General features: G+C 40.7%; 1 protein-coding gene across 5 annotated transcripts in view; it reads left to right on the plus strand.

Annotated features, from left to right (window-relative positions):
- TTI1 (TELO2 interacting protein 1) overlaps positions 1 to 15,009 on the plus strand; it is a 44,195-nt gene that overhangs the window by 15,604 nt on the left and 13,582 nt on the right. For all 5 annotated transcript variants that reach the window (XM_069063514.1, XM_069063512.1, XM_069063517.1 and 2 more), the window contains 5 exons: positions 1,551 to 1,757; positions 3,674 to 3,822; positions 4,745 to 4,885; positions 7,668 to 7,872; positions 8,184 to 8,271. In XM_069063514.1, the coding sequence (XP_068919615.1) occupies positions 1,551 to 1,757; positions 3,674 to 3,822; positions 4,745 to 4,885; positions 7,668 to 7,872; positions 8,184 to 8,271 (790 nt within the window). The remainder of the gene's footprint in view (positions 1 to 1,550; positions 1,758 to 3,673; positions 3,823 to 4,744; positions 4,886 to 7,667; positions 7,873 to 8,183; positions 8,272 to 15,009) is intronic.

Raw genomic sequence — 15,009 nt, forward strand, 5'->3', positions numbered from 1 at the left:
CAACTATTTTGAATTAAGAGGTATAATGAGGTACTGCTGATAAAGTCTACCAAGATAAGTAAGTCAGCAGGCTGGGCCTAATATGTTTTATGATTGTTTCAACTAGAAAAATGTATTAAGCATCTACTGTGTGTAGAGCTTTGTGCACAGAAGTAGCATTGTATAGTGGAAGCAGCAGTGTTTGGGGTAAAAGGACCTGGATTTGAGACCCTGGTATGCCACTTGGTAGCTGTGTGACTGAGCAAGTCATTTAATGTTTCTGAGCTTCATTTTCCTCCAGTGGGGATAATAATGCACTGTGTCACTGAGCTGTTGTGAAGATCAAATGAGATTATGGACAAAGAAGACACTTTGTCAAACCTTGAAGTGCTGTCTGATGTCATCCATTTTTACAAAGACTAAGAATAGTACTATCCCAGCCTTCATAGAGCTCCTAGTCTGCTAGGGAGATGGTCCGTATGCCCAAACACAAAGAGGAAATAGCAATTATTCTCATAGAGAGGACCTCTTGATATATGAATAATATTTAAAGAAGATTGTAGATAGTACTGGTTCCTTCAACAGAGGTATCCCTAAGTGAAGAAGGGCAGTTTATTAAGCTGCCCTATTTTGATGGAAATATCTCTTTAAGAATAACACAGCAGCCTGTGTTCACCAAGAGGCCTTTTGTTTAATTGAATAAGTTGTTTTCCTGGATGTACTTAGCTACAAGAGGGAGTGTCCTATACAGATGACCAGTTCTCTTACCAGGTAGACCTACCAATGTAAACAAGCAAAGCATATTCTCATTAAGAAGTCAGACTCCTGTGAGAGTGGTTGAAATGAACTGGTGCTTCATCATCGTACCCTGTCTGGCCTTCATGTATGTGTGTTCATGTTTAGGGTCAGGGATGGATTAAAATTATTGTTGTGCCTGGTCTAACCTGAGCCCATTGTATTATTAAAAAGTGAGATAAGTAGACCTTAAAGATTAGGACCATAGAATTTTAGAGTTGGAATTGACCTCAGAGGTCATCTACTTCAGTGCCCTCAGTTTCCAAATGAATTAACTGAAACCTAAAATTTTAGTACCTCACTGAGGTTTTCTCCTTGATGTATCAATAAAAAATGAAGGAGAATACATAGTAATAATAAATCAAGTTTTTACAGGTTAAGTGATTGTCAAAACCTGGCTTAGCTCTAGAGGCCATGATTGCAAAGACCAACTGAAAAAGGGTTAAAAAGGAGTCTCAGAAAAGTATATAACCAATTCAATTCAAGCATTTATTAAGCACTTAATGTGTGCCAGGCAATGTGCTAGTCACTGGAGATAGACAAAAACAAAATATCCTCTTCCCTTAAGGAATTTATATTCTACTGTAATGTAAGCTCTCGGGGGGGGGGGGGGGGGGGGGAAGCATTGGATAAGAACAAATACTTGAGTATTTGTCTACCCCACTGCCTCTTCAGTAATGAAGCAAGTGTACTCTGTTGAGGGCCTAGGTATGCCTCTTATGTACCTTTTTTGGTAGATGTTCCTGCTAAATATCACAATGATACTCTCTGTCTAGCCCGGTGGTTCCCAGAAGCCAAAGATGACAAGCAGCTCCAGGAGCAGAATTTCAGGAAGAAGAAGTATGATTTACACCAAGGATCAGCAATTCTTGGGAAAGGATTTGTATCTACCACCCCTGCTGAAGAAATAGAACAATTTTTGTTGGACTACCTCAGAAATAAGGATGTGGCAGATGGAAATGTCTCCGATTCTGATAGCGAAGGTAATTTTTTCAAGAGACTTCCTGTTAGTGTTTCAAAACATAAAAGAAAAGGGAATTCGGGGTGGCTTGACACTAGCCTGTTGTTTTACTGTTGTCCCTTCCTGCCCTGTGTACTCCCCTCCCCCTGACCTCAGTCCAGATCCTCAGACACTAAAGGATTAATAAATTAGAAGAACTTCAAGTTTAAAATGCCAAAAAATAATGAGCTTGATGGTCTCAGCATTATTTAAAATCAAACTGAGTCTCAGATTAGTTTGTTCTATGAGAACTAGGCAAAATATGTTCTGACAATTTCTCTACTGGAACTCTTGGATGAATCAAATCTAATAATTCTGGGATAACAGGAAATAGTAACTCATTAAAGCTAACTACAACAAATTCTTTCTGAATAGCAGGGAAGCATTGCAAATAGTATTTGAGACCCAAATAGTGATTTATTCAGAGTTCAGTCATGGTTTCCTCCAAAGGCAAAGCCTCCTTATTGGAAATCTATTAGGTTATTTCTTCTCAGATTAGTTACTTAGGCTAGCCTCCATCCTCCTTACCCTTTTCCCGAATACCTCCCACCCCCACTGGCAACATTTTCAGTGGGAAACATGGCTTGATATCTCATAGTTATGATTTGCCCTACTTTGCTGAAATACCTACCTTTTTAGGCAATCCATTGTTGCAAATCAATTGATGTGGATCGATCGAAATGAAAAGATGTTGGATAGGAACAGGCCATATAAATAAAACCTTCCAGAAAGAAAAACCAAGAGCCCTCCATCAAGCTGTTTTGATAGGTGAATTTAAACAGCGAATCCTTCTTAGGAAAAACTTGCCATTCTCACAGTTCTCATTTGTCATACACATTGGCATTCATTGTACAAAAGGCTGATTATGTGCAGCCAACTAGAGTGGGGGCGGTTTGTTTATACCACATACCTGTGTAGTATTTAAAGTACCTTTCTGTGAGAAATCTAAATTGTGTATAGACACATTTTTTCTGCTGTAGTAGGCAAAGCCCCAGATTAGGAGTCAGATCTAGCTTATTGTTTAGGCCCTGTTGTCACTAGCTATGGGACTTTGGGCAAGTCACTTAAATTCTCTGAGGTTCTGTTTTCTCATCTGTCAAATAGAAATGACATCTATACTACCTACCTCATACTACTGTTTCAAAGCTTATTTTGAAGTCAGAGGGCCTGGGTTCAAGTCTTAGCTCTGCAGTATACTATCTAGGTTACCTTGAATAAATTGCTGAACCTCTCAGGAAACCTTCAGTTTCCTGATCTGTAAGATAAGAGGATTAGACTAGATGATTTCTAAAGGCTCTTCTTCTCTACATCTTAAATCCTAGAAGATCAAATAAAACCATATATGCAGAACACTTTACCATTTTAAAGGGTTTCATAGAATGTAAACTATTCAGCTATAGGGGCTAAACTTGGAGTCAGTAAGAACTTCAGGTCACATTGTCTAGATTATTCTGTGTTCTACTCTGGAAAAAATCACTTAATCTCTTAACATTTTAATTTCTTCATCTATAAAATGGAATACAAAGTTTTCCTGAGTCTCAAATGAAATAATGGATATAAAGCATTTGGCACATTTTAAAACATTATGGAAATGTCAGATATCACCATCATCATGATTATTCATTTTCTAGTCTCTAGTTTGTCATGACAGTCGCAAGAGACATGTGTGGTCACTGTTAGACTTACCTGTTTTAACAACAGAGGAAACATGCACAGAAATGTTAAAGAAATTTAATCAGTTTTGAACTTCACTATTTAAGTAATGGTCATTGGGGGCTAGGGGTGTGGAAAAGACCTCTCACTACCTGCAAAGTGGTCTTGAATTTGGTTTCAGAGAGCTCCTCCCCTGGTGGTTTATACAAGTCTCTCCCCAGCTGCCAATTGTGCCCTGTTTTCCAGAGAAGCAACCACTTCCTCCTGAGGCAGAGATGAATGATGTCTGTCCAGATGTGGAAGCCTCACTGCCAGTGCAGACCCAGATAGCCAAGGATGTGATGGAGAGGTGCATTCACTTGCTGTCTGATAAAGATCTGAAGACACGCCTGAAGGTCAGTGTGCCTTGTCTGCACTGTATTTATAGACTGCAGGATGTAAAGAGGGTTGGCCTTGTCAGGAATGACTGCTCTGATGAGAGAACAGCCGCCCTTATCTTCAGGTCCATGTGTGGTGGCCAAGAGAAGGCCCTGGAGGAATCTATCTGTGAGATGATAGCATTATGTCAGTCCATGCCAGTTCAATTACCAAAAAGAGAGCTGATCCCCTCTGAATCAAGAAGCAACAAAATTGTATGAAGTTCAAAAAATCCATAGGAGAAAGTGAGAAGGGTAGAAAGTGATAGACTTCAAAAAACATTTATTTTCCTGAAATTTATTTTTAGTGCAAGATGCAAGCTTTGTGTTTGCTAGTATTCTTAAGTTTTTAAAAATGGTCATTCTTTCATGTCTGCCAACAGTCCTTGCTTATCTCTGTTTTCTTTTTCCTTCTTATGAGACACTCCAATAGCTACTGTGTTCTCTCTCCCAGTCCCCATACTCAACATCCTTAATAGTGAAGGTTTAAAATGAGCACACCTACAATAATTCTACCTTTTTCCCCCCTGCTATTGTACCCATTATTCTGACATGTCTTTCAATCTTCCTTTGCCAGTGCATAGCAACTGGGCCCTGTGCAGCAGAAAAAATGACAGAACTCATTAGAAATGAATGAAAACATGTCTTTGGTGGCCATTGACCACAACACTAAATTTATATTAAATCTGGACTTTAAGCTGAAAAGTAGTACTGTGTGTTCTCATGCATTGTAAAAAGAAAAGAATCTGAGGTCCTGCTGCCACCATGACCACCTTCTTACTCCTCCACCTTTCCCTCACCCAAGCCCTCTCCAAATCATTAAGATAAATTTTGTTGTCCATCAGTCTCCATCTTCAGACTTTTCACTATTCATTAACTCATTCTCATCTTATTTGCTCAGGTTCTGGATGTATTAGAACTGTGTGTGACTGTTCTTCAGTCCCATGAGAACCAGTTACTTCCCATGGTGCATCGGGCCTGGCTGCCACTGGTGCACCGACTTACTAATGATGACCCGCTGGCTGTTCTCAGAGCCTTTAAGGTATGGCATTGACCTCCTCCCCAACACTAACTTTGAGCTATTATTGAGTAATGGAAAGTTAGTCAAGCCTCTTGTATCTAGAGCAGCATGGTCTGCTCCACTGGTTTCAAATTCAGAGCAAAACAAAGGCTACCAAACCATACATAAGGATCCCTGCAGGCTTCACGTGGCCTTAGAAAACCAGCATTATCTCTGTTCTGTTTTACTTTTTTGTTTTATTGAATATATCCTAATTACATTTCATCTAGTTCAGACCATACCAGGGAGTGTTGTGCGGCACGTGCAGTCCAGGGGCCTCATGTTTAACACCTCTGGCCCAGTGAAAAGAGTATCAGCCTGGAATGGACAAGGCCTCTTCTCTACCATTCACTCACCATGTGAACTGAAACAAGTCACTTAACCTGCCTAGGCTTCTGTTTCCTGACCTCACTGTCTCACAGGGTGATTGTTAGAACAAATGAGATCTGTGTGGAAGCACCTTCAGAAGTTAAATATATATAGAGAAGTATAAGGTGGTATTTTTATCTCTTTGGGGAACTTCCTGGATTTCCTTGCTCTTTGTTGAAGCAGAAGGAGGGAAGGTGATAGACATTTATTAAGTGCCTACTGTTCTCTAGGCACTGTACTAAGTACTTTGCAATTATTGTCTCCCTTGATCCTCAGAACAACCCTGAGAGGTAGGTACTGTTACTATCATAATTTTATAGTTGAGGAAACTGAGGCAGACAGATGTTAAGTGACTTGCCCGGGTCACTCAGCTAGTGAGTGTCCAAGGCCATGTTTGAACTCACAGTCTCCTGACTCCAGACCCAGTACTCTATCCACGTACCAGCAGCTGTCTAGCAGAAGCATTTTAACATTGTTTTTATATGTCTATAGCATATATTTACTAAGTCAAAATACAAATGTAATTCTTTTTTTTAATAACTGTTATTCTGAAAGCTAGAACTTCAGAATGAAATGTATACGGTATTGCTGAGTGGTTGTTATTCAGAGATGATTTTCTTTTATGAAAAGTTTTCATATTTTCAAGAGTGATCATGGAAAAGGACAGGATAGAAAAAGGGGATAGGCTAGGGAATAGAGGGCTGGATCTATGATTTCATTGGTTTCGTGAACTCCTGGAAGAGAAAACTCCTTCCTCAGAGCAAGCTCGAACCTTCTCTTCAATAGTGTTAGACTGCTGCTCAGAGCACTGTAAGGTTACATGACTTACCCAGGGTCACAGAGCCAGTATGTGTATCCATGGTGAAATGCTTCCTGGCTATGAGGCCAGTGCTCTAACCATTACACAGCACTATCTCTCAGGAAAACAGAGAAATGTGTGTCTTTGTGTTCTATATCTGATTCTGCTTCCTTCCCCTTCCCCCAAATATGTTAATGGCACTGGTAGAGCTGTGACATTTTGTGCTACCCTGTTTCGCTACCTCAAGTATGTGCCTAGGTCTATCCCGAGTAACCATTCTGTATGCTCATTATTTATCAGGAGAGCTTAAAGAAAACTTATTGTATCATTTTTTTCAGTCCTTCACTAGAGCAGTACATCTGTGTGTTTTCTACTAGAGAGGTTAAAAAGAGACATGCAAAGAAACTGCATGTTATGAAGGGAAGAGTAATAATAATGATTAAAGCTTATGTAGGTGCAGCATGCTGGGCTTCCTGCCTGACAGTCCTGTGAGGCAGGGAGGGTAAAAGTTAGCCTCTCCATTTGATGGATGAAGGAAGGAACTGAGGCACAGAGGAGTGATTTGCCCAAGGTCACAACCTGTTCACATGAAAGTAGGACTCAAACCCAGGCATTCTAAGTCTCTGTCTCTCCCTCCCTGTCTCTCTACCCCCTCCCCCCCCACCTCACTACCCCCTTCCCTCCCCACCTCTCTACTCCCTCCATGCCTGGAGTGCCTTTGTCAAGATATTTGAAGAGAATGAACAGTGGATTGAGCATTAGAAAAGTTGGCCCTGACCAGCTTTTGCTCTGTCCTTGATATAGCTAAATTAATTTGGGGCAAATGGCCCACCTCACTGTACCTACTGAGGTAGTGCTGCACAGTGGGGAGAGAGCTGGCTTCTGAGTCAGAGGATCTGGGTTCAAGATTCACCTCTGACACTTGTTGGCAGTATGACCCAAACCAAGGCACTTAACTTCTCAGTAATTCAAGCAGTTTTCTAAGACTACAATTTGAAAAAGTTTCTTTTTTTCTTTCTTTTTTTTTTTTTGGCCTTTTGGAGGGCAGTTGGGGTTAAGTAACTTGCCCAAGGTTACACAGCTAGTTTTTTTGTGTTTGGGTGTTAAGTGTCTGAGGCCGGAACCAAACTCAGGTCCTCCTGACTCCAGGCCGGCACTTTACTCACTGCACCACCTAGCCACCCCTGAAGAACAGTTTCTGATGTACAATGGGAGAAGAATTTTCCTTATTGGAAGTTCACCACACCAATAGAGCCACAAATCCAGACCAAAATTATTAGTCAGAAGAAATGAGTACTATGGAAATCAAGTAATTAATCAACTAGCTCTTTGAATTATTCTTCGTGTAATATATACTTATAGATATAAACAGCCAAACCCTGGGAGCAGAGCCCTCCAAATTCATAACTTTTAGAAGTACAAAACGTGGGCCAGGAATTAACAGTAATTCTGTTTTGTGAGGCAAAGAGAAAAGATCAAATTGAATTACTAAGTATCCTTGGTTATCTTCTTAGGAAACATTTCTGAATAATATTGAACATATACTAAAGTTAACACTAGGGTTTGGGTGGGACTTGGGGGCCTTTTTTTTTATAGGTATTATGCACCTTGGGGAACAAATGTGGTGATTTCCTTCGGAATCGGTTTTCCAAAGACATCTTGCCGAAGTTGGCTGGCTCCTTGGTCACCCAGGCTCCTGTCAGCTCCAGGGCTGGACCTGTCTATTCCCATACGCTCGCCTTCAAATTGCAGCTGGCTGTGTTGCAAGGTCTGGGTTCACTTTGCAAGAAACTGGACCTGGGTATGTACCCACGCAATTAACCAGTCCCCTCATTAAAAAAAAAAAAATTGACACTGCCTCAGCCCCATCCTAGCACTCTCACTCACACCCTGCCCTGTTCTGCATAACTCAGCTCTATCTCTTTACCATCTCCCTTCATTTGACTAACCTTCGGTTGCTTGCTTTGGCCTCATTTTTCAATTACTCTGGGGAAAGAGGAAGGAATAGAGGGCATCTTTTCTTACTGTTCCTATTGCATCAGACAGCACTTGGTTACTCCTTGTCCTGAATGAATCCTGAAGGCCAATGCCTGCTTTGTTTTCTCTCGGCAGGTGGGGGTGACCTGAATAAAGTGGCAGATGCCTGCTTGATTTACCTGAGTGCTAAACAACCCATGAAATTACAAGAGGCTGCCAGGAGGTAACACCACTCCAACATATGCCCAACATACATATCTTTCTGTTTGTGCTAAATTGTTGATGTCTCAGTAATGACAAACAGGGTTAAAATAATTTGTCCCTTCTCTCCCTTCTTGCCAAGTTAAGGTATATTTGTTTAACTCTGTTATTTGTAGGGTTGAGGTCTTTTCCTAGTGACATTTTTTTCCTCTGTAAGTGACCTTTTCAAAGGAAACAAAAGATTTTAGAGCTAAAAGGGACATTGTAAACCATCTAGTCCAACCTCTCCATTTTACAGTTGAGGAAACTGAGACTGAGGTATATGCAGCACCCTTGGGGAATTGGTGAAGTCAGGATTCAAACAACAGTTTTCTGAGTCTAGATCCAATACTAAGCTACCCTGCCTACTCAGTCTAGTAACAGTGACAATTCTGAGAAAGCCAGTTAAAAGAAAAGCAGTGATAGACTAGAAAGAGTACTGTACTAGAAGTCAAAAAACTGGGTTCTGTTGTCTTTGCCAGTAACTAGATGTGGCCTACACAAGTCACTCTGGGCTTCATTGGCCTTCTCTGTAACATAAATCATCATGCATTTGTTAAGTACCTACTTTGTGTCAGGCACTGTGCTGAGTGCTGGGGATAACAGATACAAAGAAGCAGTCCCAGCTGTCAGAGAGCTCATGTCCTTTTTGGTTTTTTAATTTTTAGTTTTCAGCATTCACTTTTTTAAGATTTTGAGTTACAAATTTTTCCCCCTCCCTTCCTTCCCCCATTCCCCCTCCCCAAAACAGCAAGCAATCTGATATAGGCTATACTCGTTACAGTCAGATTAAACATATTTCCATGTTAGTCATGTTGTGAAAGAAGAATCAGAACCAAAGGGAAAAACCACGAAAAAGAGCAAATAGTATGCTTCATGCTTCCATCTGCATTCAGACTCCATAGTTCTTTTTCTGGATGCGGGTAGCATTTCCCATCATGAGTCTTTTGAAATTGACTCAGATCATTGCATTGCTTAGAAGAGCTTTAAGTTTAACAAAGTCAGTCATCACACAATGTTGCTGTTACTGTGTACAATGTTCTGTTTCTGCTCACTTCACTCAGCATCTGTTCATGCAAGTCTTTCCAGGTTTTTCTAAAATCTGCCTGCTCATCATTTATTATAGAACTATAGTATTCCATTACATTTATATACCATAACTTGTTCACCCATTTCCCAATTGATGGGCATCCCTTCAATTTCCAGTTTTTTGCCACCACAAAAAGAGCTACTATAAATATTTTTGTACATGTGGGGTCCTTTTCCCTACTTTATGACATCTTTGGGCTACACACCTGGTAGTGATACTGCTAAATGAAAGGGTATGCACAGTTTTATAGCCCTTTGGGCCTAGTTCCAAATTGCTCTCCAGAATGGTTGTATCATTTCACAGCTCCACCAGCAAAGCACTAGTGTTCCAATTTTCCCACATCTTCTGCAACATTTATCATTTTCTTTTTTTTGTCACATTAGCCTGTCTGATAGGTGTTATGTGACACCTCAGAGTTGTTTTATTTTGAATTTTTCTAATCAAGAGTAATTTAGAGCATTTTTTCATATAACTATAGATAGCTTTAACTTCTGAAAACTGCCTGTTCATATCCTTTTGACTATCAATTGGGGAATGCCTTGTATTCTTATAAATTTGACTCACTTCTCTATATATTTTAGAAATAAAGCCTTTATCAGAGATATTGGCTATAAAAATTGTTTTCCAGCTTTACACTTCCCTTCTAATCTTGGTTGCGTTGTCTTTGTGCAAAACCTTTTTAATTTAATGTAATCAGAATTATCCATTTTCAAGGCATCTAGGTGGTGCAGTGAATAGAGCACTGGCCCTGGAGTCAGGAGGACCTGAGTTCAAATCCAGCCTCAGACACTTGACACACTTTTTAGCCATGTGACCTTGGGCAAGTCACTTAACCCCAATTACCCTCCCAAAAAAAAGCCAAAAAAGAAAAATAAATAAATAAGTTTTTTCAAAAAAGAGAATTATCCATTTTGCATTTCATAATATTTGTTTTCTGTCTCTTGTTTGGTCATAAATTCTTTCTTTCTCCATAGATGTGACAGGTAAACTATTCCTTGCTAAGAACTCACATTCTAATGAAAGCAGTTCTCTGGTCCCTTTCAGTGTTTCCATTCACTGAATTAGAGAAATATCAGAATTGGGAGGGAGACTAAGCTTTGGAACTTATCTAGTTCAAATGTTTCCTAAACCATAAATTCATCTGTGATTCCAGTTTCCATGAATTTAAGTCATGCTCATTGGATGTATTTTTCCATCCTGACTCTTGGCTTAAGAGGAAGAAATGTCTTGTTACTCCAGTATTTAATCTTTTTCATGGCGTAAAATTATGGTCAGAGCAATTATCTGGACTCATAGCCTACCTGAAATGCCCATTTTTACAGTTTTCTTTGTTTGTTTTCAGTGTCAGTGGCAGCCCTCGCCCCAGAACTGCCTTCACTTGGCAGGCTAGTAGGGCCTTGGGAAATCCAGGTCTGCCTGGTCTCTGCTTCTGTGGGGCACGTCTGACCCTTCATTTCCACTCCAGCCTAACACAAAGAGCACAGTTCAAAGTGCCGTGAAAAGCAGTGAAAAAAATGCTCTTCTTTCTGCTTCTTCTTGGGCAACATACGCAGTAGCTAAGGCAAGAGTCAGCCAGGAACCCAGGGTCTGACTGGGGGGATAATAGGGTACCAGCTGGAAGAACTATCTTTTGTAACTGATGTATTCTACTTGGTGATTTTTCTCTTTTGTTTTCCCAGATTTTTTTCCCTGTCACATTTCCTAGGCCCAGAATCAATCTTGGATTCCCAAGAACGGGAACTCTCTAAAAAACTCACTTTTCTTCAGATATCCTCACTTGGTAGGGATCTCCCTAAGAATGAAAGCAAGCCTCAACTAGATAAGAGACCCTGAAATTAATTGTGTTCTAATTTGAAGCACAAATTAAGATCTTAATGAATGACTCCTAGTATGGTATTTTGCCTTCTTTTTACATGTAAGAGTCAGTGTCTCCCACCCCTCAAATTCTCCTCCCTTTCTACTCCCCAGCACACACATTTAGACCCATCAGACAAGTTGATTTTTACATTTTGTTATTTCATTTTTTGACACTGGAAAGCAATTAAACTCTGACTTGAGTTTACTGCATTCTTGAGTTAGTATTCAAGGCATGTTGAAAACAAGAATGAAACAAATGTAAAAATGTATTCCAACCACTGGGCTTAAGGCTGACAGGACGGTGCAGGGACTGAGCAGAGACCAGGGTCTGAGTCTTGGTTGTACTGCTTAGAGCTACATGACCTTCCATAAGTGATTTAATCTCCCTGAACCTCAGTTTCCTGTTTTGTAAAATGTAGATTACAATCATGCCATGGGCGCCTCCTGAGAGAGCACTATAAAAATGTCCCCTGGTATTGTTATTCTGGTCCTTGTTTAATCAGCAAGGATTCCATTTAGAGTTGAGTCAGATGAACCTGTTTTTGAGGTACTGGGAGGCAGTTGGGAGCACAAGGTTGATTGCTTTTCATTCAGACTTATGATGATGTGAAATAATTTTGAATTCAGAAAAATTGCATTGTTGCGGGTATCAGAAGCTGGGACCACTTTGTTGATTTGGAAATTAATGAGTCACCTGAATCAGGAAAAGGGCCTGAGATAGTCAGGAACAGCCTCTGGCAAGGTCCTTGTTACCGTCTCCACCTGTGCTGTGTAAATGGCAAATGAACAAAGATGACCAATCACAGGTATACCCTGTTGTTTGAAATTGTCCTGAAATTCTAGGTGTCATGTGCTTCTGTCAGATTTAAACTTGGCAAACATTTTGTAAAACCTTGCATTGTGTTCAGGATACTGTTCTGGGCCCTGGAGATGCCAAGATGACTCCTTCCTACCTTTTAGGAGCTTAATTTAGAGACTCCTGGGGAAGCAGAGTTGTAGGAGAAATAGGTACACAAAGACTAAAATGTGATAGGAGCAAATAAAAGTTCATGTGAAGGCCTGCAGGTGGGTGAGGACATCTTAGTCTGGGCTGGTCAGAAAGGGTTTTTTGAAGAAAATTGCTCTTCACTTTGGTCTTTAAGGAAGTAAAAGATTTCAACATGCAGAAGTTAGGAAGAGTGCTTTCCAGGGATGGAAGATGTCTTTTGTGACTGCCTGGAATTGGGAGACAGAAAGATGTGAAGGAGGAAACTAATCTCATTTGGTTTGAACATAGAGTGTATAAAGGGGAGTACTATGAAATAAGGCTGGAAAAGTAGAATCAGATTGTAGACAGCCTTAAATATCAGGCTAAAGAATTTGTATTTTTTCCCACTATGCCAAGGGACAACAGCCCCAAGGGCCAGATCTAACCCCCTGGTTGCCTATTTTTGTGATGCCTGGGGCCTTCAAACTAAGAATATATATTTTTTAATTTTGCTTTTTGGGGGGTTGTTAAGTGATTTGCCCAAGGTCACATGGCTAGTTTTTGTGTTAAGTGTCTGAGGCTGGATTTGAACTCAGGTTCTCCTGACTCCGGGGCCGGTGCTCTATTCACTGTGCCACCTAGCTGCCCCAAGAATATGTTTTTTTAATTTTAAATAAAGTTCCCAGTGGGCTATAGTTTTCTGACCTCAGCTCTAGGCAGTAGAGATTCACTTGAAGGTCAAGGGAAGCCTTCAAGGCCTAGCCAGCCTGCATTCACATCCTGTGATGTTTTTCTTCTCTAGTGTTTTGCTTTTAGAACTCTAAAGAATGGCCAGGCCACTGTTTGCTTTTTTTTTTTTTAATTTGTTGTATTAAACATAACCTCCCTGGCAATCTTTTACATCCAAGCTGTAAACTCAGGAAATGGAAATTGATCAGGGCTTAGTTGATATAAGTGAAACTGTAAATGATAAGAATGAGGCTGCCATTCCCATTTAGTGCTTATATCTACTGAATGTGCTGGGTGAGGATTAGGTATAAATCTTAGTGCAGGGGGGAGGGAGTGGTATCCAGTAATGGGAGGGATGAATTATAATGCCTCATTTCTCCACCAGGTGTCACTGTTAACTGGAAAGAAAAGACAATTGAAGCACATAAAAGTTTATCTAGCTAAATCATTTCAACTATAAGCAAATAAGAGAATGGGGGGGTAGCAGGGAAAGAAGGGCCTGGCATGCTATGGGACCATAAATAAGCTGGGATCCCCAGGGTAAGCATTAGATTGAAAATAACAGGTCATAGCATCCAAGCCCACTGCCTAAGATTATAGAGCCAAACTTATCTGATTTGAATCCCCGTGTGGTTTTCCAAGCCTTTGAGACATCTCCCAGCATGCAGTGTGCCTCCACAGTTCTTTGCCTTTCTGGCAGACAAGCTTTTCCTACAGGGCACATGAGAGGTAGAGGGTGAAAGGAATTGGGCAGGAAAAAAGCAAGCCCTAAATTTCCTTTAATTCCAAACTGTACCTTTGGGCCAATATGCAGATGAGGAGAGGGAAGTGAACTGGGTTAAAATAACACTTTTTAAACTGAGCTATTAGCATGCTTTAAAACTGTAGCCCCCAACCTTTTCTCCTTGTGACCATAAATTAGATACCAATGAAGCATTTCACCTTAAAAAGGGAATTAAAATAAGTATTTGTGCAAAAGAAATTCAAATGCAACGATGATTAGCATGATACAGAAATAGCCCTTGAATTTATAGGACTTGAGTGCCAGGTATCCCAGCCCCTTATTTTTCTGTCCAACAGTTCCTCAGAGGCAAGGAGGCAGAAAGCAGAGTTGTTGGGTGCAACGCCTTCTGTGGGGCTGGTGGTGACAGACTGCTGTGTCTGAGACTAAGGTGCCACCACCATTCTTGTCAGTTTAGTTGTGGCTGCAGGAAAAGCTGGTCCTCCCTGGCCCACCAGGAAAGACTCTGATTCCTTCCCTTGTCCATGTTGGTCTGGGACAATTAGGTGCAAACTTTGTCCTTCTGTAGCTCCTAACCCCAGTGTGAATCATAACCTAAAGCTGAGAACTAGTGCTTTAAAAGGTGTGTCTGAGGACCCAGGAGCAGGCTTAGAATGGCTGCAGAATAGACACATCCCAGACGAGCCCCCTCTTAGCCTCTTTTAAAAAGCCCTCTTTAACTTGTGGTCACACAGCTTAGGGATTTACTTGCTTATCTGTGATTCTTGTTGTGAGCTTCCTTCCATCTACTGTAATCTGAACAGTAGGTTTCAACTCCATAGTGTATCAGTGTCTCGTTCATTTATGTTACCACTCTTCCTTTTGTGTTAGGAGCCTTGGATATAGGTTCTGTGGTATGCTGACTTTTCTCCTGATCTCCTTCCTTCTAACAGTAGAACACCAAAGTAACATCATAATCCATCAAACACCAGGCAGGTGCCTTCAGACACCTAAAGACCACACATCTAGCACAGCTGCCTCCCTTGGAGAATGTTCATTTTATACCTGTAGTCACAACTTTTCCCTGTTATACACACACACACAGTTCTGTTATGTCCAGAGACAGTAGGAGTCATGGAGGGAGTTAATCATCTAATTGAGCTTGAAATTAAGCAGTTCATGCTTTCAGACTGGAAACCAGCATGGCAGAGTTGGTCAGTTTTACTTTACTTGTTATGTGTGCCCATTTTCTACCTGGAATTATAACCCACATGGAAATGGGAACTTCCTTTCCTCTTCCCCAGTTCCCCAACGTTAGCCCCTTTGACATTTTTTTAATAGTCGATAACTCCAAACC

Source organism: Petaurus breviceps, unplaced genomic scaffold (genome assembly GCF_028583685.1).
Source record: "Petaurus breviceps papuanus isolate PSGF00001 unplaced genomic scaffold, PetGlider_PUasm1.0 90591, whole genome shotgun sequence".
NCBI lineage: Eukaryota > Metazoa > Chordata > Mammalia > Diprotodontia > Petauridae > Petaurus > Petaurus breviceps.